This window comes from Netta rufina, assembly GCF_964035555.1.
Source record: "Netta rufina genome assembly, chromosome: 11".
NCBI lineage: Eukaryota > Metazoa > Chordata > Aves > Anseriformes > Anatidae > Netta > Netta rufina.
Window position 1 is genome coordinate 6,607,400 of NC_140134.1, and position 23,418 is coordinate 6,630,817.

The 23,418-nt window shown below is 39.3% G+C and overlaps 1 protein-coding gene across 1 annotated transcript in view; it reads right to left on the reverse strand.

The window, feature by feature from the left end:
* TRPM1 (transient receptor potential cation channel subfamily M member 1) overlaps window positions 1–23,418 on the reverse strand; it is a gene marked incomplete at both ends in the record, with an annotated part of 75,564 nt that overhangs the window by 31,338 nt on the left and 20,808 nt on the right. The window contains 6 exons of the mRNA XM_084293513.1: window positions 1,054–1,228; window positions 4,141–4,312; window positions 5,038–5,162; window positions 6,821–7,034; window positions 8,201–8,396; window positions 8,787–8,866. Coding sequence (XP_084149639.1) covers window positions 1,054–1,228; window positions 4,141–4,312; window positions 5,038–5,162; window positions 6,821–7,034; window positions 8,201–8,396; window positions 8,787–8,866 — 962 coding nt within the window. The remainder of the gene's footprint in view (window positions 1–1,053; window positions 1,229–4,140; window positions 4,313–5,037; window positions 5,163–6,820; window positions 7,035–8,200; window positions 8,397–8,786; window positions 8,867–23,418) is intronic.

Here is a 23,418-nt window from a genome sequence, read left to right on the forward strand (position 1 = left end):
TGTTTTTCCAATTCAGCACATGACATCTGCACTGCTCGACAGTAATAGTTGTCTGCTTAATATTTCATCCAATCTAAGTTTCAGTGAAAAAAATTGAAAGTATGTCTCTGTCAAAGAAACAGAGACTGTTTCTTCAGTGTAAGGAGGGTGTGCTGTACCCTAGGGAAGAAAATACATTACATTTTTCCCTGAATCTTAATATCAGGATTCTATCTTCAGTAGCAACAGTGGAAACGGGGAACGTGTTCATTTGACTGGAAGAAGCAATACTGAAATAAGAAAATGCAATACTCTGCTTCTGCTTGGAGTATTTGTCAGGAGAGATCTTTTACTCTGCAATGCAATGAGCTTTCTGCTGCAAATACAGGTTTCAAATCTTCTTTAAACAAACTGTATTCTACCAACCAAAAGGACAAACAGCCAATCATAAAAATTACAGCTTCCAGAAAACACTGCATTAGAAGCAACTGTTACAGCAGACAGGAGGGCTGTGAAGCAGAATGTTCCAGACAGCACCCTCCACTCTGTGGCACCAAGCAGCACTAACTGCCATGAGCAGCTGTCAAAGAAGCAAGAAACAAAGGAAGAAAGCCCAACATCTGGTCAGTTGGTCTGGCAATCTTGGAGCATCAATGTCATTCATACAACACGCTAGGCGCCGGCAGTACACATTTTGAAAAGATGTGAACTAATTAATCACAGTCCCGGCCTGAGAAAAGGAATAATTCTTGGGAACCGCTTGTTTCTCACTTTTAAAGCACCCAACCCAGCAGCAAGGACAGTGCAGCAAACTTTGGTGGAGCTTGTATGACAGTGTACTGCACTGAGACCAAGCTTATTTTAATGGACCACCAAATACATTCCAAGTGCTAACAACTTCCACTCATTAACACCAGGACTAAGAGCAAACAGGCATCAAAAGCTGACTAATAGCAGAATACTTCTGTTAGAAGCATTTTGTCCCTGAGCTTTGTTTTTACGAAGCTTTTAGAAGAGCAAGGCATTGCGCCCCCTGAGCAAGATGTAGCTTTGGTGAAGATCTCACAATCTTACCCTCCTTCTTCTGAATACTTGTGTGCAAATGACAGAATATCAGATGCTCGTCCACTACCATCACATATCACAACAGGAAGAGGAGGTTCTTCTCGTAGACACTCCAGGACAATGGAGATAACATTAGGACCACCTTCCACGATAAGTCCAACTACAGGAACACCTTGTCCCAGCCCTGAAAAAACAGAACAGAAACAAAAAAGAAGTGTCGATAAAACCAAGGTTAAGAGGTTGATATGTTATGAAGGGATGTGATTTGGAGATACCCTTACAGAAAGATGTCCGTACACTGTTTCATAACCCCAAATAGAAAAGTCTAAGATATCTCTTTGCCCTTGTAGTTTAACCTGGCAGGCAGCTAAGTACCATGTAGCCATTTGCTCACTTCCTGCCAGTGGCATGGGGGAGAGAACTGGGGGAAAAAAAAAAAAAAAAAAAAAAAAAAAAAAAAAAAAAGTAGAACTCATGAGTTGAGATAAAGACAATTTAATAGGAATGAAAATGGAAAAAAAAAATACAAAAAACAAGTGATGGACAACGGTTGCTCACCACCAGCCAGTCCCCAAACAACAGCAGCTCCTCTGGCCAACTCCCCCAGTTTTATGGTCGAACAGAACATCATATGGTATGGAAAATCCCTTTGGACAACTTGGGTCAGCTGTCCTGGCTCTGTCCCCTCCCACCTTCTTGTGAACCCCCAGCCTCCTTGCTGGCAGGGCAGTATGAGAAGCTGAAAAGTCCTTGACTTAGTGTCTGAAATGTCATTGTGTTATCAACATTATTTTCTTCCTAAATCCAAAACATGGAACCATACCAGCCACTATGAAGAAAATTCACTCTATCCCAGATGACGCAGGACACCTTGCTTTTCCGTCAGGTTCATATTGTTCATTTGTTCACTCAGTGATGGTGAAATGTTTGTAATCTCTTTCAACAGACACCATGCAGAGATAAAACAGCTAAACATGATTCTGCTATTACTTCATTATCTTCACTATGACTTAGATGGCTCCTAAACCACTGTGCCTTTGATGCTTTAAGTCTTCATTGGTTACCTACAGGAAGTCTTCAGTAAGGTGACATACACCTATGCTTTCTCATAAGATAAAGAATAGGAATTTAGTCTCTTTATCATGAAGCTGAAATGGCTGGCCGATGGAAGAGACGACAGCTGAGCATCCCTTTGCTGTCCCTGCCTCACTGTGATCTCCAGGCATAGGATGACAAAGGGAAGCCCACAGGTCACAGGGTCTCAGTAGCCTCGGTCACAAGATCACTTGGGGAAATGAGGGACAAAACATTACCTGAAGGCTCACTAATCCCACTATTATAAGCATTTGAATTCAGTTCTTAATCTGTGAAATGACCAGTGTTTTGTAAAGATGTACTTTTTTGTACTGCTGAGTTCGCAGTTTTAGCCTTCATTCCTTTCCGAAGAACAGGAACATCATGGACAGTAACAGCAGAAGCTTCCTGACATCCTCCTGTCAATATACCCCAGCTCTGATAAGGAGTCACAGAGCCTGGGCCGGCCTCTGTGTCCATGAAATCCTTAGTGATTGCTGCTGAGATTTCCAGAAGAGGTGCCTGTGCTTGAAGCGACTAAAAAGAAACAAAACAACTCCCTGTATGTTGTTACTGGCAAGTGTACTGCAAAGCTTCACAGAACTCAAAATTTCTACACGTATTCCCAAGTAAGCCCCTTTTGTGACAAGAATCACCAAACAAACACTATTTAAATTAGAACCAATACTCCCAGCCCCAAGTGGTATTAGAAGAAATTATACAGAATATCTTGCCTCTGGGCCCTGACTTCCTTATCTTCCAAGCCAGTGCTCTCTTTTATAATGTTACAACTCTCCCAGCATTTCTGCAGATGACAAAGATGAAAAAAGCAAAGCCATGTTAGCCATTTCCAATGTCTGTCCATGGGCAACAGTGCGTGACGCTGTCTCCATGCTTGAAGGCAATAGGCATTATTTTAGTGAGTTTAGTTTCTTAAGCCAACTGTAAGCAAAAAGCAGTATTTGAAGACTTTCGAGAATGCTTCAATATCTTTTGGCAGATCTCTTAATGCATCTTTAGTCTGTAAACCAGGTCTTTACTTCACTTTTCTGCTCTACTGTAAAGGGCACTTAAACCCTATTGAAGACTATTATACAGTCCAAATGCAATTGGCATTCTGAATGTTTTGTTTTTCTTATTTTTATAGGCATGCACAGCTTCTAAGGACATCTCTCAGAAGTCGGAAGGCTAGCTGGCAGAACTGATGTCTATTTTCCTGCACTTTTTAATTGAAGTCGAGAATCCAAGACTAATATATTTTTTGACTGTTTCTAATTATTTGTTTAACTTGCTGGAAAGCCACAGCTATTAGCACTTCTTATTTATTTAACATTTTTTTTTAAGTATCTATTTTAAAGTATCTATTTTTAAAGTATCTATTAGATTAGTATTTTAAAGTATCAATTAGATTTTAAAGTATCTATTTTTTTTTCTAAATAGTGACAAAAACAAATCTAGAAAGTTGCTTTAGAGAGGATGTAACAACTAGCAAAAAATTTAAAACTGCGTGGAACTCTAAATATAGAGGCACTGATGAGAAATTATCTTAGTAACTGCTTCGATAAAAATCAAAATTCAAACTGAGTTTATCCGGAAGACCACAGACTTTTGAGTGTGGTGTTTTAAAAGAAAAATTCATATAAAAGAGAAAAAAAAGTTAGTATAAACATAAAGTTAGTATAACATCGCCCCATTCTGTGTATTTACAGATGCTTAAAATTCTTGCTAGAACTGCAAAAATACTTTGCATTGTCTTTTCCTTAAATTCTTACAGCTTTGAACCTTCACCTCACTTATTTTTCAACTTTTCTTCTTTTTTTACGTGATCCTTACTTTTCTGGGTTTTCTATGATGTTAGATGTGGGCTCTTTCATCTAGTTTAGTCACATAGTCCTGATCAAATTCCTGCTAGGAAGAGTTAGAAGAAACGTTTAATTCCAATACCCTGAAGTATTTCAAGTATTTCCCTCTACCCTCCCTTCTTTAACACATTATTTTTACAGTTTGCCCCACTGTACTTACGTGTATTAATTTTCTGGAGGGATATGTGTTTTTCCAACTGACGTCGTAGCTTTACTTCAGCTCCGTATTTACCTAGTGTACCATTGTCTGCCAGAATGAAATGGGTATGGGAACTGTTGAGCACAGAGAGCTTACTTAGAGGGTTTGACATTGTTTGGTAAACACGTGTTACCTGTCAAAAGGAGAGGTGCACCTACATTAGAGCTACCAAATAAACACGAAAATCCTCCACAACATTCAACAGAAGCACACACTTTATGAGGAAAGAAATCAACCAGATGTTTGTAACTGAAAACAGAGGAGAATTAGAAAAGGAGCTAGCCTTTACACTCAAAACTTGAACTCTTCACAGCAGTGTTTTCACTGGAGAATCAGTAATATCTGTGCATTCTCCTGCATGTTCACCTACGCTCATTGATGTACTCTGCTTGATCACATACTGTCTTATGTATGTATTCCTATCACTGCATTAGAAAATACATTCTCACTTGGAGTCACTACTGGTTAATAAGCCACTCCTGAGTACCCACCTACGATGAAGTTCTAGAAGCAAAAAGGCACTTCCATGATTTATAAAACTCGGCACTTCCATGATTTATAAAACTCAGCATAACCGCGCTGAAGGTAGAACCTAAAACCAGCTCACACCAGAGAGGTCTCTACTAGTGAAAGTAATGGAAACCTAACTAGCTCCTTACGCACTCTGTGGTCATACATGACATCCTGTCGTATTTAAACAACAGCCTTTTTTCAATAAATTGTCCAATTTCAGCTCTTAAGCAATGCTTTAGAAACAGTGAAAATAGTGAAAATACTAATACTACAAATAGATGAACTGTGTATTTTGCTACAGAACGAACATTACTAATTACAAAGGAATTTCCTTAAAACACTTACATCTTTTCCTATCAGATCTTCCTTGTTTTCTACAATGCCCCATGGTGCAATTCCTATGGCACAGATTCGTCCTCTGGATTTTGAAGAATGATCTTTCAAGGCATCTCCCACATGACGAATGACACCTATAGATACAAATCATTGAATTAATTCTTGGCACTTTTAAGAGATTACCAAATAACAGAATTTTCTTCTTGCTTCTCACTGAACTCCCTAATTTTCTGCATTACTTTCACTACCTAAACTGTTCTTTATGATAAAATATGCAATGCAGACAAACACATGCTTATATTTTGTTTAAATCTTATTTTTTTTTCACATCCTTGTTCTGAATTCACTCAAGCATTTGGAAAACTTATCCAGTTACTTAACTTACCACAGTGTAATCTGTACCAGTAAATGGAATTACACCATTCATTGCACACAATGCTGAACACATATGGAATGCTATCAGTTTACAAACTTGGGGTCTAAGCAAGCAAAAAGCATGCGGGTTATCTAATAGATGTTTTTCCACTCCAAAATTACTCTGATCAACAGTCATTACCTTCCCTTAAAGACATATCTTTCTTGTAAAAGTAAAGTCAAAGGAGCTCACTTTTATCTTGCGTAGCTTTCTGAGAGGTAATACCAAGATTTATTTCATGAGGATAATGGCCTAGAAATATTATAATGAAAATCTGCACCTGATTGTTCTTTGAAGGTCACTTTCAATCCATATTAAAGAGAAATGAATTAGAAACCAACTGGTCTCCAAACATAATAGTATATAACGAGTCAGCTATCTTTCAACACATCTTTCAAATTCTGGACATCAAATCAACGCCACATTTTTCAGAGACTCCATGAGAAATACTAAAAACCTCCGGTGGGGTTATCTGGAGTTACGCTACACATGATGTTTAAGATATGGTCAAAAAGGAAACAAAGACACAGAACTTTTTCAGGTGGCCTGAAGACTGGAAGAAAACACAAACAGGAGATCACAGTGTCTCCAACTACTGTGGCATCATTTACACCCAACTTACAGATTTGTGTTTCAAGATCATTAATTTACAGTAATTCCTTTAAGAATAAATACCTCATATAATTACAAGTCAGAGTGTAGGTATTCATAGCAATAGGTGATCCAGGGAGACAGTGACTCAGGGACAGGGCATTTAGGATGGATAATCAGCTGATCACTAACTCTCAGACAGATCACACAGCCTAACGGCTCAGTCCTTGGCTGCATGAACAAGGAAGTGTCAAATGGAAGATGACAGTGTGTTAAGCATGTTTCACTCCAGAGATTAAAAGCTTCATCAAGCACTGTACCAAAAATTGCAGCATTTAAAATTTAAGAAAACTGTTAAATAAATAAATAAAAGGAGAGTTCAAGGCAGAGGTGTGATAAAGACTGAAGGACTGGAAAAATGTGACAGTCTTAAGGAACTCAGCCTTTGTAGTTTGATAAAAACACTGTGTATAAAAACAGGCACAGGAAATAGACTTCTAGTAAGAGAAAAACCTATGCAAAAATAATAATAATAATTAAAAAAAAAAAAAACAGTGAAAGAAGTTAAAACTAGGCCAATTCAAAGTTGAAGATTTCTTAACTATGAGGAGAATTGACAAAATATCACATCTAGTCGTAGATTCCTTGCTACAGCGTTCCTTTTTTTGGTCTAGTGGCTAATAACTCATTCATGTAGACTTAAATCTTCTGCCTTTGGGAAAGAATAGTAGCTGAAAATGAATGAATGAATTCTTAAGTAAACTAAAAGTTCTGGGAATAGTTTACCTGTACTAACACCTCCAGTGAAAATCCAGGCTCCAGTGGTCATGGCAGCCTTTATCAGACCTTTTCCAAACACTTGCTTCAGTTTTGGTTGCATTTCAAAGTTCTGGAGCCCCCCATGGACAGAGATTAAGAGTTTGGGCAATTCTAGTTGCCAGTCTTTCACCATGAGATGCAGCAGAGAATCTGGTTTGGTGTCATATGACACACGGATATACTGCAAAGACCAACACATAATATTATCCCCCTGTCAGCCGCATAAACTGTCCATTGACTAAGCACAGAATGGTTACATTAAGCCACCCATCCTGACAAAGAGTTTTACAATTATTAAGCAGCACCTTAAACTTACCTACTGCTTATGATTAAAAGAAATAGGTTGAAAACTTTCATTTTGCTATTCAGAATTTACCATTCACTTCATGATTTAAAAGCACCACTTTCCTCTCCCTCCCTTCAAAACTGACTGCAAGTGAGTGATCCTAAGCTCTTACTACAAATCTGCCCTGTTGGAAGTTACCAATTTAAAATGTCTGGAAGGTGTCATTCCTAAAATCTTGGTTTGACTGCCAAAGAGAAGCAATGATCTTCATAAGAATAGGAAACCTATGCTACATTTATCCCATTCACTGCTGACATCCATTTCCATGTCTGCAGCAATGATTTTTAGTCTCAGTTTAGTTCTGCCTTTCTGATTTCCTTTCAAACTACTACTCTATGAAACAAAGCTATGAAACAGACTTGGGCTTATTTCTGTTTTAAAAATAACTACTACCAAAAATCATCAAGCTCTCCCATATATTTTAGATAAGCTCTTGCGGTATGACTGTTTCAACTGGCAGTCTCAGTAGAGATATAAGAAAGCAAATAGGCAAAGGAACAAATCCAGGTTTGGATCTGAGATGCAAAACAGGAAGATATTTTTTGTAAAAGCTTGAATTGCTGTTACCCATTGCTAAGGAAACTGAGAAGTCCATTTTCCAGCTCCATGAAGCCTCTTCTCTCAGGAAAGCTAAATTAACTTCTGATTTTATTAGACCTCAAACCTTAAAACAACTTCTATATCCATTCTGGGTTATTTGGCCCACAAGCTAACAAATCTAACACAAACAGATAGAACCTTGGGCACTAAGGTGCATCCCCAGCTGATATTTACTGACAGTAACTTCAGTGACAGTGTTTCCCCAAGACACTATAAGGTGCTTTCTAGAACAGTATTATTTTTCTTCCCTCTTCTCTTTTTCTCTTTTTGAGCATCCTCTCCACACCTTTCTTGGGCAATAGAGACTCCCTCTGTTTTCAACGAAGTATGTACTATGTGAGCTGAAATCTTATTAAGCTAGCATATGAAATGAGTATCTTAGAGTAGCCTGTGCTCCTTACCATGGCCTTATTTGAATGTCCTCCTCCCTGGAATTCAAGGTTTCCATAGGCATCAGTTGGGTATGTCTGGGTGTGTTTGCTGACAGACCATTTCTCTGGTTGAGCTTCCACTTGCTTTGTTTCTTCTCCATTTTTATTAGCTGCTATACTTGGAGGAGGTGGAATATGCTGGTTAATGAGTTGTCCACAGCAGCACCTGAAAGTTACAATTTGAAGCAAATTTGAACACAGTATCCACACTACAGGTTTGTGACTAAAAAGCAAATAAATCAGAAATGGCATTTTCAGTTTATCATGCCTTGCTCTACTTGACTCACAGAAACAGGTCTAGGTCATATCTTCAATGCTAGGAACTAACAACTCACTGCCTCCCCTTACTGCACAGCCTTATCTTGTCTGTACAGTACATCCCGTAGCTCTGTGCTGACCGGAACGCAATCACGTCTTGCACTTCTGTTGCCCTTTAACATGTCCTTAAGGGCAATGAGTAAACCTGGTCTCACTTTCACCTGTATCAACCCAAACAGAGCCCAGTTTCCTTAGTATTAACTTCTCTGTTGGCTATTGCAAAAACTTCAAAGGTTACCTGCTAATGTCTTTGCTGTTGGCAATTACATAGATGCATTCTCTTTTTGAAAAGGTTTTCTCTATCCAAGCCTTTTGACCCTTAAAGGGAAAAAATAAGAAACATAATGAAACAGTTCTGGGGCAAATATAGTAATATTTTCATCCTGTTCTGAAATACAAGCATTTAATTCAATAAATCACCTTAAAACACCATATATATCTACCCACAAAGCAATTAAGTGATGTGAATTTTCTATGATTTGGGTAAAAATCAAAGCTAGAATATATGTAAAAACCTTTATGTACAAACACGTTGGTCTTGCAAGTACAATGCTCATCTAAAGCTCTACCGAAAATACATTTGCTTCTTATTTTAGCAAATAGCAAGTGGACACCAAGTAGTACAGAAAAACAGCATAAGTTGTGACATAAACAGATCAACAGTATTTAATCCAAACAACGCTTTAATACTGTTCCTTGTATGAAGAAATTACTTCCTAAAAAACTTTCCCAGTTTGATGATTTATCTTCTCAAACTCATTTTGTCCTGTTTTAAATCACGTTCCAATCATTCCAAAGGCATTTAACTCTGAAATGAGACATGTCTAGAGGAGAAAAGTGAAAGAACATTTAGCAGAAAAAGGACAAACTCTTCAGGCATGGTGTTACCTGTGAAATGGGAAAATGACCTTGAAGACAAAATAGGATCATATTGGCTGGGTCTGCAAACCAGATTTAATTAGACCAAGCTCACAACCGTTAAAAAAAAAAAAAAAAAAAAAAAAAGAAAGAAAACAAGCTGTAGGCAAGCTAGAACAGAACCACGGATCTGCAATGCTGTTAGAAAGCTTATTCTGAAAGCGCAGTCCACTTAGGCCTGGGAATGCTGAAGGGAGTGAGTTCAGAAACGGCTACAAGCCAATGTTTCCCATACTTTCTTACTTGCAAACTCTAGGGCTTGTCCTTGCAATCATCAACAAGGCAAAGTATCATCATGATGGCAATACTAAACAATATTTAGTAGTGAATTTGAAAAAATAAACTCAAAAGCAGCTCCCCTTACATTTTAAAGGAATAAAAAATGTTAAAGTACACTCACAATTTGATGGCATGGATAACTTTGCCTTGATGATGAAAGATGCTTCTTCTAAGTTTGGATTAGGGAATTAGAGTCTGAATTCATTTTTCAAGGAGCAAGCAAATGCCAAGTGCATTGCTTTAGTTTCCTCTATGAAAGTGAAATGAAACTTTTGCAGAGGCAAAAGCTAAAAATGCCATGTAAACTTTAAAGTCATCTGCAGATTTCTGTCAGCAGAAAACTCCGTCAGGCTGTCTGGTAATAGAGGGCCACTCCATCCCTGGACTAACTGCTGCACAGACTACAGCGTGATGAATAGAGGGGTGTGGCAGTTTCTCATTTTTTCTTGTCTGAGGCTGTCTCTGAAGTTCCTTTGTTCGCTGACTTGTTGGGTCCTGTCCGGCTTCTTCATTTCCTCCATTATGTCTGAAATAATAGATTATTGAAGTTCCCTCACTGTAAATAAGTTGCAAACCCAATTCCATGATTGCTGATAAAAGCTTTTGCTCCACGAAAAAGCTGCCCATAATGTGTCCAGGTAAGCTAATATTTGCCTCTCTCAGGTGCCTCTCAGCCTGAATGCCTCAACAGCCAGTGGTCTAGGAGATCTTGCACTTCTGCTCTCCACTTGAAATAGTTACTGATTTACCAAGACAGAACTGCCTCGTTTCACGTGAAAAGGAATTGTTCACCCGAGAGGAAAGAGTTAAGAACTTATTAGAAAAAAAATAAAAATATGTAGCTTACAACGTTACTTGTTTCCTAAATGACGAGGCATATATTTCAGGCATTTAGCATAAAGATCTTGATCACAAGCAAATTTTGAAGCCAAGAGGATATTAGATTTAGTATCTAAAGGCAGCGTGACATGGTCAGCTGTCTTGACTCAATCCAATCTCTCTTCAAATGAGCCTAAAAAGCCTTTGTTCCCAAAAATATTTCAAAGGTTCTTTTTACACACTTTCTGGACAGGTTCGTACAAGATGACAAATTTTAGTGATAACATTATTAGAAACAGCTGAGAAAACATTTTAATTTTATAGCATTAGAGTCAAGTTATCAAGGTGCAGTTCTAGCAAGGCAGAGAAGTAAGCACCCAAGAGAGGGAGATCCACGAGGCTCTGTGATAGCAGGAGGTGGATGGCTAGAGCAAACACTTGCAGTTTTCCTCTCTGGAACCAGATTTGGCTAATTCACAGGCATTCGGGCAATTCAAAATATTCAGACGGCCCAAACCACTTTGTATGACAGGAATTACATTAGTTTTTAAAAATGGATCCCAAACCACACAGTATCCAAATTCACTGCCCTTTTACAACTCTGCCCAAGGATGTCACATGTGCTTACGCCCACTGTACTAGCTTATGGTCTTTAACGTTATAAAATGAGCTTAGCAGGATCCTGTTACAGAGGTCGCATCATTTATCTCCCTTTTTTTTGCCTTGTTAAATATATTCATTTTTTGTCTGAATAAAATTTTAGACTTCTGTGTGGTCTTTATTAACTCCTTGACTGAGGGACACAAATGCCCAAAGCAATCCCACCTTGGGAGAAGCACTCTTCAGTATACCACTCGTCACAGATTGATTTAACCGGTTTGTGCAGAATACTGGAAAATGTAAGCTAGAAATACCAAAACAACTTGGATTTTTACACCACGTCATTGATTATCATTTTACCTCACAGCTTGTCAAAGAACAAACTTTCCTATTTCATGTGTTTCATGTAAAAACAATTCATTAGCCACTGGATTAAATCACAGACTTAATACGTGTTTGGAAAGGAGCTTTCGCATCTTGGTATCAAAAATGAGCTCTACAGTACAGCTGAGCATTCATTGTTAAAAACCCTGCCACAGGAAGTCTATTATCTATGGCTACACTGAAAAAAAAACAACACATTTTATTCTCACACCTAAAAACCCCGTTAAGCTCAGTCACTATAGGCTCTCCAGTTGGACAATACACTATGCTCCACTGGCTTATTTTTTCAGTGCTAATGAGAAGTAGGCAAAAGCAGGCATTACAGATCAGGGGAAATAAAAACTCAGCACATTTGGTCAGCCTTTGAAGTTTCACTGCCTTTGTCTGTTTAATCTGCTTAACCAAAGCTTGATTATAATCCGATGCAAATACTTGAGCAGACATTCAGCGTCAGAAAACGGGCAATTTCCCCACTTGTTTGATACAGATTCTGTACTTTTTTTTTCTCTGGAATGAAATTTGTTTGTTTGCTTGAGGGAAAATGTAATTACACATACTGTCTCTTGTGAGCTTGAAAAAACTAGAGCATTTTTTTAACAGCCTTGGAATGGATGAATTCTGAAAGGGCTACGGCAGATCAGCTACAGTTTTCAGGCCAGTGGGAGTATTAGGCTGGCAGACAAATGGGTGCTGCCAGCAAGATAATGGCACCAACAATACTGCGGGTTTTCCACTAACCTCTAAGAAACACAAAAAAAGCAAGATCCCAAGTTGCTGATAGTAGCGAAGTTCAAACCTGCTTATTACTGCAAATCCTGAATGTATTTATCAGGGTACCTGATCTTGAAAAAATGCGTACTTCAGATGTTCAGTGGCATGTTTGTTCTCCTTTATGAAAACTGACAACAGGTCTCCTAAAACAAAAAACAAACCACTGCTAATTCTTCGTCGTCAGCCTAGAAATCAATATATTGCCAGGAAACAGTATTAAATAATTCTGTGTTTTATTACCCTCCTCATGGATTCTTTTGGTCCTCTTAGCGTTAAAAGAGGGCATTTGTCTCCTGTAGAAGAGACTGGAAATTATTGTTAGTTTGTAAATAAGTTAATAAATGAGTTAATAAAAATCAAGACCCTAAACAAACAATCTCCTTTCAAGCACTGCCATTAATAAACAAAATAATTAGTTCCACTACGACCAGCTGTCCTGGGAATACCACAAACAAACTGTTTGGTGAGAAACATGCATACATCAGGTTGCAGACACACAGGAACTCAACTGAGGGAAATAATCTTTACCACCACATACAGACAACTCCAGTTTGCTGCTGAAGTAACACGGAATTGTGTGTATTTGGCTTCGTATATAAGCAGCCATTCAATGAACCAGCAGTGGGCCTGAATTTCAGGCTACACTGAGGCAGAGCTGCAGGCTCTGTTTCACTGCGGCTTCATGCAAGAGCACAGGGCGGGCTCTGGACCAATGCCCCTCCGGAAAAAATGCAGGGTGGGAATTAATACAGGAGAGCAAACTCACTGGAAATGGTGTGAGACAAATGTATGCTCCATTGGGACACCAGAACCTGTGAAGCTCATTTGCCACGTAAACCTGCAGGACAGCAGGAGTATTTAGGGTCTCTGCAAAATCAGAACGATAACATTATTATCGCAGGAAGTAGAAGAATTTGTGGACCTGAACGTGGTCAGGGATGAGAGCTGTAGTGTCGCTGGAGCACATCCAAAGCCTAAACCCAACCAGACCTGAAACCAAACTGGTCAGACCTCTCATCTGTCATGTTCCCCAAAAAGCAAAGCTCCTTGCAACAGGGACATGCCCTTGCTGGACAGGCTGACATGACTGAATTGCTGCTCACAGCACAGGGTGGGACTTTGGCCCTATCTGGCCGTTAGAGAGCACTTGTAGGAAAGCTCCTTGGCAGCTGGGGCCCTATTAAAGAGCACACGCTCCCCAGCTGCTGCACACCAGAGAGGCTTTGCCTGTACCAGGCACAGCTGGGCAGCAGACAAGGAGGCAGGCCGACAGCAGTGCGTGCTGCGCAGCGCCACGGGCACAGATGCAATGGGGGAGTAGGCAGGGGAACCAAATGTGTTCTGCATAATATGGGGCAGGCTAAATCAAGCACAGAATAATACAAAACTGGAGCTGGCTGGGCAGCAGCATTCACATCTGCTGCAGCAATACAAATTATTTTCACCAATGTTTCGTTATGATGTGGACTGATGACTGCCAGTTATAGGAACACACAGCTGTAACCCTTTTCACATCACCTTACCAACATTTTTTGGTAATCCAGCTTGCAGCATGCTGCAAAAGGTGGCACCACCAGGGAAGTCAAATCTCAACTCTGTTCCCCAATTATTTAATTAGAACGACCTACAGAATTAAACTGGAATATTCATGCTGCATTTCAGCAGAGATGTTTGCGTTGGTGAGACAGTGAGAAAGAAATAACTGGAGATGGAATGAAATTCATGCTGTGAGCACGTGTAAGCACAATTCTACGCATGGTGGAAACAACTCCTTTTGTAAATGCCATTCAGGTAATCACATTCAGTTGCCTTTACTTGAGAAAAAACAAAACAAAACAAAACAAAACAAAAACCCAACAACAATAACAAATGAGAACTCCCCCAAATAAACAATTAGGAAAAAAAAGGAAAATAAACCACTATCAGCAGAGACTCTGTTACCTAGGCCTTAGAAATTGATCCTAGAAAGGTTTCTACTTTAAGCTTCTGTAAACTGCAACCTGTCAATTATGCTATCCATCATTTTTTTTCACTTTGAAGGGATACTTTTCCCAAGTACCCAACTAGTCACCCTTTAAAGTGATCGGGTTATCCTGTGATGGCAGCTCCACTCTTCTGGGGACACAGGTCCTTTTCAGGGGGTCATAAATGGGAATTCTGAAAGCACCAGCCCTTCACTAGCTTATATGCAGTGCCACGTACACACAGCTTCTCAGCTTCCAAGGCAGACTTGACTCATGTCTGGCCAGCAGTACTTGCATTTGTTCTCATTTACATATATTGATGCATCACCCCTAGATTGATTCTTCTGTAGTTCTCCCTTTTGCCAGAAATAAACATCTTGATTTCTTTGTAGCTGAAGAAATCTTCAAGTTGGTGTATCTGTGGTGTATTTCCAAAGCCTACAAACCATCCTTCCATTTCAGATCCATCTCAGAAATCTGTGAGGGCTCTCCTATGCAGCCAGTCTGCACAGGATCCTGACAAATTTGCACCAGACTCTGCTCTCCAAGGCTGTTGGCGTCAGTTTCTTTTCTTACCATATCTCTTCATTGCTCATTAGGATGTTACTGGTGGGCCAAAAACTGTTAAAAACGTGGGTTGGTATCACATTCTGGAACTGGACTCCAATCACAAATGAGGGAAATAAAAATGTTATGGGAGATACCCTTCCTGTTCTAGGAAAAGTGTGAAATAAATGCAGCCCTACCCAGAAGAGCTGTCTTTCCAGTAACAATGCTCTTGCTTGGAGAAATATACTGCAAATTATGTGATGAATGCCAATAGCCAATGTTGTAGATATACACAAACTGATAAACCTTCACTGAAAAGTTGATCATTGCTGAGAAAAGACAGGACATAAAACCACAATAATGTTCTTAATTTGTCGTATGTCACTAGGGAACCAGACATAAATAATGTGCCCAACTGTGAAACAGTTACGGCCTGAGAAACAAAGCTAAGTTTCCAAAACCCTGCTCTGCATGAATTCTATCAAAAGCAGTGACAAATACAACAAACCAGAGTTTTAGCAGTTACTGAGTAACTGCTGAATGTGAAGTAACAAACAATATTCTGCAACAAAGAGGATTCCCTATCTTGTTTGCTAATAAGCAAAGCATTAAAAAAGGAGTTATGACAGTTTTAAGATTCTTTCAAAGGAATGACTATTTCCTTTGTCAGGATTCTTATTCTCATCCCACTCACCCATGCTCTTCCAGCAGCCTTGTCAGGGAACCCACTGATTGCTCTGTGGATAAGACAAACACAGCACAGGCAGGACGGCAAAGCCACTTAGCCATATGGTATTTCAAACTCAGGCCAGAAAACACTCCTGCTGCTGATGTGGAAAGCAGTAAACAGTGCTTCGTGTCTTCATTATGCTTTGTGGTCCTGACCCGCTGGTGAGGCAGGCAGCAAACGTTTGCTGGAACAAGAGCAATCATTTTCTCTCCCCTTGGATTAGCTTAGGGATACAGACTACAAAAGGAAGTAACAAGCTCTCTTTTCCCAAAGTTACACAATTCTGCCACGTCTCCTACAGATGCAGCTCCTTCCCAGAGGCTTGAAATGAGTAACGACTACAGCCTCACCATCACCGCAGACCTGGGTTGCTCTGACACGACTGGATACACCCAACTCTGGCACAACGTCCACAGAGGCACATCAGAGCAATGTGCTGGCTGAGCACTGGTGCCCTACTGCGAGACAGACGCAGCTGCTCGGGCACAAAACCATACAGCCAGCACAGCTAGCACCAAGCGACCAACCAACCATTTGGAGAACAAAGCTGGAAGGCTCAGCTCAGTGCTTGCCTGCAGAGAACATACCTCATATAGTTGTTTTTTTTAAATTTCCTTTGCAAAATGCAACAAAAGTCTCAGTGACCAGGTTACACACCATACCTACCACATTGTAAGACAGCAAAAGAATTCCTGCAACAGCTCTGTCCTACCCTGTACTGTGACACATCTCAAGGACGAGATTTTCTAGGAAATGGTACCTATAGTACTCAATTTATTACCTACTGCAGTTCCTTCACTAACTTGTGAAGTCCTCCTGTTCTAGATGCTGGGGAGATGAGGAACACTTGTACCTGTACTTAACTGCCTTTCTGAGATCTGGTTTGGATTTTTCTGTTCCCAAAAAACCTTCAGGCTGAGGCAGACACTCCAGTTTTACTCCAAGCACCTCAGTAGCAGAACTATAAGGAACACAAACCAAGATGCTAGTCTGTGGGAAGAGGAGTCAGCCCTGTCTACAAAAAAACATTCTGAAGAGGCCCCATATAGCTCAGTGGATGAGTAAGGAGAGAGGGCAAGCAGCCTCTGACATTACACAAGCCTAAGTAGCCTGGCAATTACTATTTTCCACTATAATTCTTCAGTAATCCTTGTTTGAAGATAAAAGACAACACTGGTATTTAGATTTGCAGAGGCTCAGGAATTGCTTCTGTACAGCAGTACTTACCTGCCCTAACATAAAGACTCTTTGCTAGGCATATTTTTAAAGAAAGTTAGGACACACAACGGATATGTATGTGGGACATGGTAAAGAGGTTAAAAATACAATTATTCCTTTGCTCTTTGTAAGAGTTTACAGGTTACTAATTCAAAGAGAACTTCTGTAAAATTTCTGATAAACCAGTTAAGAGTGCTGATTTTTCACACGTGATGTAATGGTATGGTTTGAAATCCTTTTATTGTTCTCAGTTAAATACTGGAAACCATGAGAAGAAAAAATATTTTCAGGAGAACGACTTCCTGAAGTGTGAGATCCTTCTGTATCTCACTGCGTGTCTCTGAAGAGCGTGTTCTAAGTGCCCCGTCCCAATCAGCGCTACTTCAAATGCACAGCGCACTAAACGTGTAGACTTGGAGACTTTATTATATTAACATTTTTCAGATGTGGTAAAATAAAGCCATTGTTTAAGGCATACTGCTAAGCATGTTAATAAAATACTTTAAAATGACTACTACGTAAAATTTCTATAATTGCAATATAACACAATATATGCATATCCCAGATGTCCCTAAAATCTGGACATGCTGGTAACAAATATTTACCTCCACCTTTTGCTTTCTGTGAATATGCACACTCTTATATATGTAATAGAATAAAAAAAAAAACAACAGTCCATCCATTAAGAAATTAATACCATTTTGCAGCACATAAGGCTTTCCTGAAAGCAAGATTCCACAGGTAGAAATTTGTTAAATAGTTTGAACTGTTGAAAATGTTCGACTTGCTGTGGGCAATTTTACACTCAGTGAAGCAATTACTTTCCAGGCACTGGCTAGCATGGAAGCTTTAACAGAATATGCCACAGCGCAATCAGCCACATTTTGCACCCTGTTGCTTTCTGTAATTTTCAAAAAGAAAGTATTTCCAACTACTGTAACTCTTGGGCTGCAGGATCTGTACAGAATTATTCTTTGTAATCTTTTAGAAATCATTACGGAAAAACTGGAACTCAAAGGTTGAATTCTTCCTAGAGAGGATAAATACGTATGTTTCAAACACTTGCTGTATTATATACACCCGAGAGTTGCCAAGATTCACCAGGAACTTTCTGAAAACTTGAGTACTCTAGGACTGAAAAAAATCACAAAAGGCAAGAGAGCAAAAGGAGATCTCAAATGAGTCTGTAGCTGTTTATAGATAAGAACAGTTTTCTGAAAATGGGGTCAACTTTCTGTCCAGTCCTTATACCATGTAAAACCACCAAACCTGGGAGTGAAAAGAATTCAGTGGTACAACAGAACCAGAGAGCAGTATCTCCAGTGATGTTCCTCGATGGTTTTGTACGGTATGTAACACAGAGTTTGTCTCTAAAGAGAGAGAAGATCACACTTCAACAGCTACGATCCAGCAAACACAGGAGATACTCTGCCTTTACGGATACACAGTGTCATTTATGGATCTCAAATATTACGTGTAACTCAGCAATGGATTTGTCTTTAGAGCATTAACTGCAACGTACCATTTGAATTAATCTCAAACTATTACCATCAAATTTCAAACATGATAATAAATGGATTTATTTTCTTCCAGAAATACATCTTAAAATTTTGTAGTTCATGCCTAAAACTTCTAAAAGGACTCCTACATTTCAAATTTTCTCTGAGAGCAACTGATAAACATATGCACCTACATGTCCTTACACCACGCACAGATTTTGACTGGTGTCAAGAAATAAGCCAGACAGCGGTTTCTTAGCTTGGGTGATACAAAATGCACGGGGTAAAGATTCCTCTATATGCAGAGTTAAATTTGATTCTCTGATTCTGAGGTAAAGAGCCAAGCCAAGTCCACATCATGTGAATGTACCAGAATTGTAAAGCCTGAATTGGGTGCGTTAAAGGAGACTCAGACAGGCCAGGACCTCTGTTCATAGCTGCTTCTGGTTCCACAGGGGACTAGGAGGATACATCTTCTTGGAGCTCCTGCTACCCTGAGAGGTCCCTCCCCAAGCACCCCAGTGCCCTCCAGCAAAAGGGCTGGAATGCCAGAAGGGCAGGTGGGAGCAGCCTTCTTCGGGATTGGGATTTGAAGAGCTAGGCTTACACGGGCCAGGACTTCTCAGGCTCCTCGGTCATTTGAACAATTGGGATGTGAAGAGCAAGGGAGAACGTGTAGGTTGGATCTTGGTGAGGAAGTTCGGAGACTTCTGCTTTCAGAGCCCAACATGCTTTACAGCCAAAAAGCCTGACTTCAAATGAAAGCAGCAGCATTGCTGATACAAACATGATGTTGCTGCTGATAAATGTATGGTAAATACTTTTCACTGGGTGCCCTTACTGGTGTAAGAAAAAACACCAAAACCCATTCCCTCTTCTGTTCGAAGACTTTCGTAATACCTGACCTAACATCAGCCCCTGAGAAATCAAATTAGAAACAAACACACACAGAAAGAAGCTTATCAGAAGGCTTGTTGCCAACTGGGAGCTCCAAAGAGCATTACTGGCAAATTTTGATATCTGAAGAATACAAAAACAAATCAAAGACTCAACCTACAAAACAAGTAAACCAGAACTCCATCCCATTTGCTGCAGAGTAGCTCTAAGGCACCAAAATATGTAAGATGTTTCCACCCAATCTCTCTTTTCCGGCATTTCTACTTCTTATTACAGTCATACCAAAGCAATTTCCTACTTTTAAAATGTTATGAAACACCTTTCTTTGAACCTGAAAACTCGTTTTGCCTTCTTGCCATTAGTAGTTCAGCTTCTATGTCTTTCAAAACAATGAGAAATCTACGAAGTAGTCTAGTCAGAGTACTATTATTTCAACTGAGTTATCTTCCTCCAATCAATCACAGCTTGCTATATACAGTTCTTCAGCGCAAAATTAAATTATGCACAATGATGCTAAAAAGGTAGCAAGGCAGAAAATGATCAGGAATGAAACAAAAAAAAACATTTTAAATTACGTCCTACCTGCTTGCCACTGGAAGTGCTTCAGAGTTTGGAAAGATGATTCACATCTAGAATAAATAAATTGCATTTATCTCTGAGCTTGTCCCATCTTTCTGTTTATTGTTCAGACTCCTCACTCATCTCACTGGTAGGACTTCCAGTCTCTCTGAAGTTCATGAGAATTCCCAAGGAGATGGGTTTCCACCACTTTAAGAAGAGAATCTCATATGATAAGCATGTGAGCAGCTTCTTTGTTCAAACCAATCTCATGACTCCCTTTGAAGGTAATCCTTTAGAAGTCTCATGACCCATCTCCCTGCCCAGAGGGTATTTTCATCTCATGGTGGAACAAGGCACAACAAATCTACTTTGATAGTGCCCAAATCTCCAATTTGTTAAACCTCCTTTCCTCTCTTCAAACATTGGATATACTCACTGTAAAAATGCCAGCACTGCAGAAAGGCTAAAGCAGGAGCCGAAACTTTTAATTTGAAGTATCCCCTCCCTTCTGCTAAAATATCAATGTTATTTGCATAATTGAGACAATTGGACATAATAGTCCTTTCAGGGGTCCTCATTAGATGTACAGCTCTACATTCTTTGAAAAAAAAAAAGAAAAAAGAAAAAAGGAGGTCATACAGCATTAATTATACCTAATCCTTTTTAGAACAATTTGAAGTTAGGAAAAATGTTGTACTAAACCAGCTGAAGTTGTAAATAACCCATTCATTTTGTAACTTTACATATCACATGCATTTTCATACTCTGTTGCTTTTGTCAATTTAATTAATTCCTTTGCTGCAAAGGACTTCTGCAACTTCTACTTTAAAACTATCAATGGCAAAGGACATAATGCATTGCAGGTAGTTATTTATTCTGCTCTAACTTTCCAATATCCACCTTGCTGTGCAGAGTGCCAACACTGCAAATAGATGAGCACTGCACCTAGGACCGCATGTAAGAATTACACTGTTTAGACCCAAATGCAGTTTCACTCCTTGTTCTGCTGCACTGCATTGTGCAGCCGGAAAGTCTGCTTGACTGATCTTACTTCACTGTTCCTACATCCAATCACCACACTAACCATAAATCCCGTTGTGACTGACAAATAAGTATTTTAGAGATACAACTTCAACTTCTGCCCTGCCCCAAGCACCAAAGCATGCAGCTGTAACAGCTTTGTTTTAGGACCAGATCCTGCTCTTCCTAACGAGACAAAATTCCTTCTGACTTCATGAGGGACAACAATGTCAGTACAGAAGAGTTAGACAAACCTCTGGAAAACCACAATGCAAATCAATTTTGCATTCATTTCTGTTTAAGGAACTGATACATTTTGGAGAAGGCAACAGACATGATTAGCAGCATGAAGTCAAAAAAGGCAAGCATAAATCCGTGTGGGATACAGCACTCCACAAATAATGGAAGTACAGATTATTCCTTTAGTTAGGGAATTTCCTACTTAAAGCCTTCATCCAGAAGACTGGATCAGACTCTGTCACTGTTGTTCAACAGGCACCTAACCAGGGCATATCACAGCTATACTCTGCAGCTACTTAAGTTTCCTTTTCTACAGTTTCAAAATCAAGTTGAAATTGCTAGCTCTCATCTCTGAAATTGCATTGAGCTTAAATTCCTGTTGTACCAGCAGCTGTCTGGTATCCTGTTCAAGCGAAGGAGGGGGCTCAAAGCCATTGCCCACAATCCTTAAAAGCTGAGCACAGACATGGAGGATAAGTCAACAGATGTTCTTTCAGTGAAAACCACATTTCAGACATCCTGGCTTTATGGATGACCCTTCTGTCTGGAGCACATTGTCCTCTGTGAGAGGGAAAAAGTTGACCTACTGGACTAACAGCAAGAAATATTTATTATCAAAAATATCTAAGTCAGAAAACATAGTAAAAACAGTAACTGGGCACTTGAACTCCCTTCTAGAAGTGGAGTTCAGACACACAGCACAGTAAGTTTCTCTGCCTGGGTTCTCTATAGCGATGGAGGATAAAAAGGAACAAATTCCTTTTTGCTAATGAACGAGTTCTCCTTAGAGAACTGCAAAAATGTGAGTTATATCTATACAAATAAAATGCTTTGTCTTCAAAATGCGGTTAAGAATTAATATTCAAGACATCACACCTGTACCTTTTGTTCTTCCACATGTTAAGCTCAAGCAGAAGTGATAGAAATGTACACCTAAGAAAGTGCAGTATTTTTAAAAATCAAAATACAATGTTCACTGAATCTTCACATAACGCCAATTCAATAGTTTTACAGCACCGTAACTGCCCTGGCACTGCAGTTTAAGTAATGAGACTGATGAAAACAAGTAAGCAAGCCATGTCCACTGAGACAAAAGAAAAAAACTGCAGCTGTTACCGTGTTCAGATTAAGGTGACTGACATCAAGGACACCTTCTAAGGGCAGTACGAATATTTTCCTCACTTGCTATTGAGAAGAGAAAACAATTCATGTAAATTTTGAAGCACAAATTTTAGATTGATTCTTTTAAGCAGAGCCAAAGCTTGACAGGATGCCTACCGTCTAATGAGAATGTTCTGAACAGTATTTCAGGTAACACAAGATGTGATTATATATATATATACATACATACAGCACAATAGTATTATAATAATTATATTAGTTAATTCCTCTTATGTGTTGCATGTGTGTATGCATGGAAAACTGCCACTTAAAGCAAAGGAACTTGTACACTGTAAAATAAAGCACCAAGTCTGCTAAAATCTAATAAAAGTGCACTTCCAGTGTGAAGAGCAAACAGCCTACCGTTTGCTGTGCTTCCTGTCTCAAAGGCCTACGAGCACATTCTGCATGGGAAGAGGAAGAACTCACGGGCATTTAATTTCTCATATATAATACTGTCAACTTCAGCCAAAGTGTTCATTCAGATTTCAAAGGAATAACACACATGAGTGAAAAAAATGACATTCTCAGAGAAAACGCCACTACACAAAAGATCATTTTCATGGATGCCTGCACTCATACTATGGGAAGGCTTACAGCCCTTGGAGTTTGTTTTGTGGCATGGCTTGATATAAATGCACTGTGAAGGAAAGGGATAAAGATATGCATCTCTCTGCTGTCCTCACTGTGACTGTCTCAGAAAAAAGTACCCTTGGTTTCCAGTGGTACTGGGTAACCACATGCTTTCAGAGAAGAAGTAAGAATGTCAAACAGATGAGTTTGTTTTTATCCTTTTAAACAGTATCTTCACATAAGCTATAGAGGCATTAGTCCATGCCAAAAAAACAGTTTGATTTACATCCTTCACTGTCAACATATGTTCTTATTACCACCCCCAAAATAAAATATATTTGCTCCACTGATAGCAAACAACCTATTTATCTTCAAAGAGCACTGAGTTCTTACGGTTTTATTTCAACCGATGTCAATCTAGATCTATCAGGGTAATCAATTACATTTATGCATGAATAATTGAGACCACAGTAAAAATAAACATTTTTCTCAGTTATAAACATAGGCTGGCATAATTAATTGCTCATTTAATGAATGTAGCTAATAGTATTTTCTTACAAAAAGGTAAAAAATAAAATACATTACCCTTTTCTCAGATCTGATGTGCCTGCTGGTAACTCCCAAAGGCGTCTGTATCAGTGGAATCAACAGGCAGATGGACAACATAACAAGTTTCACTGACTGCAT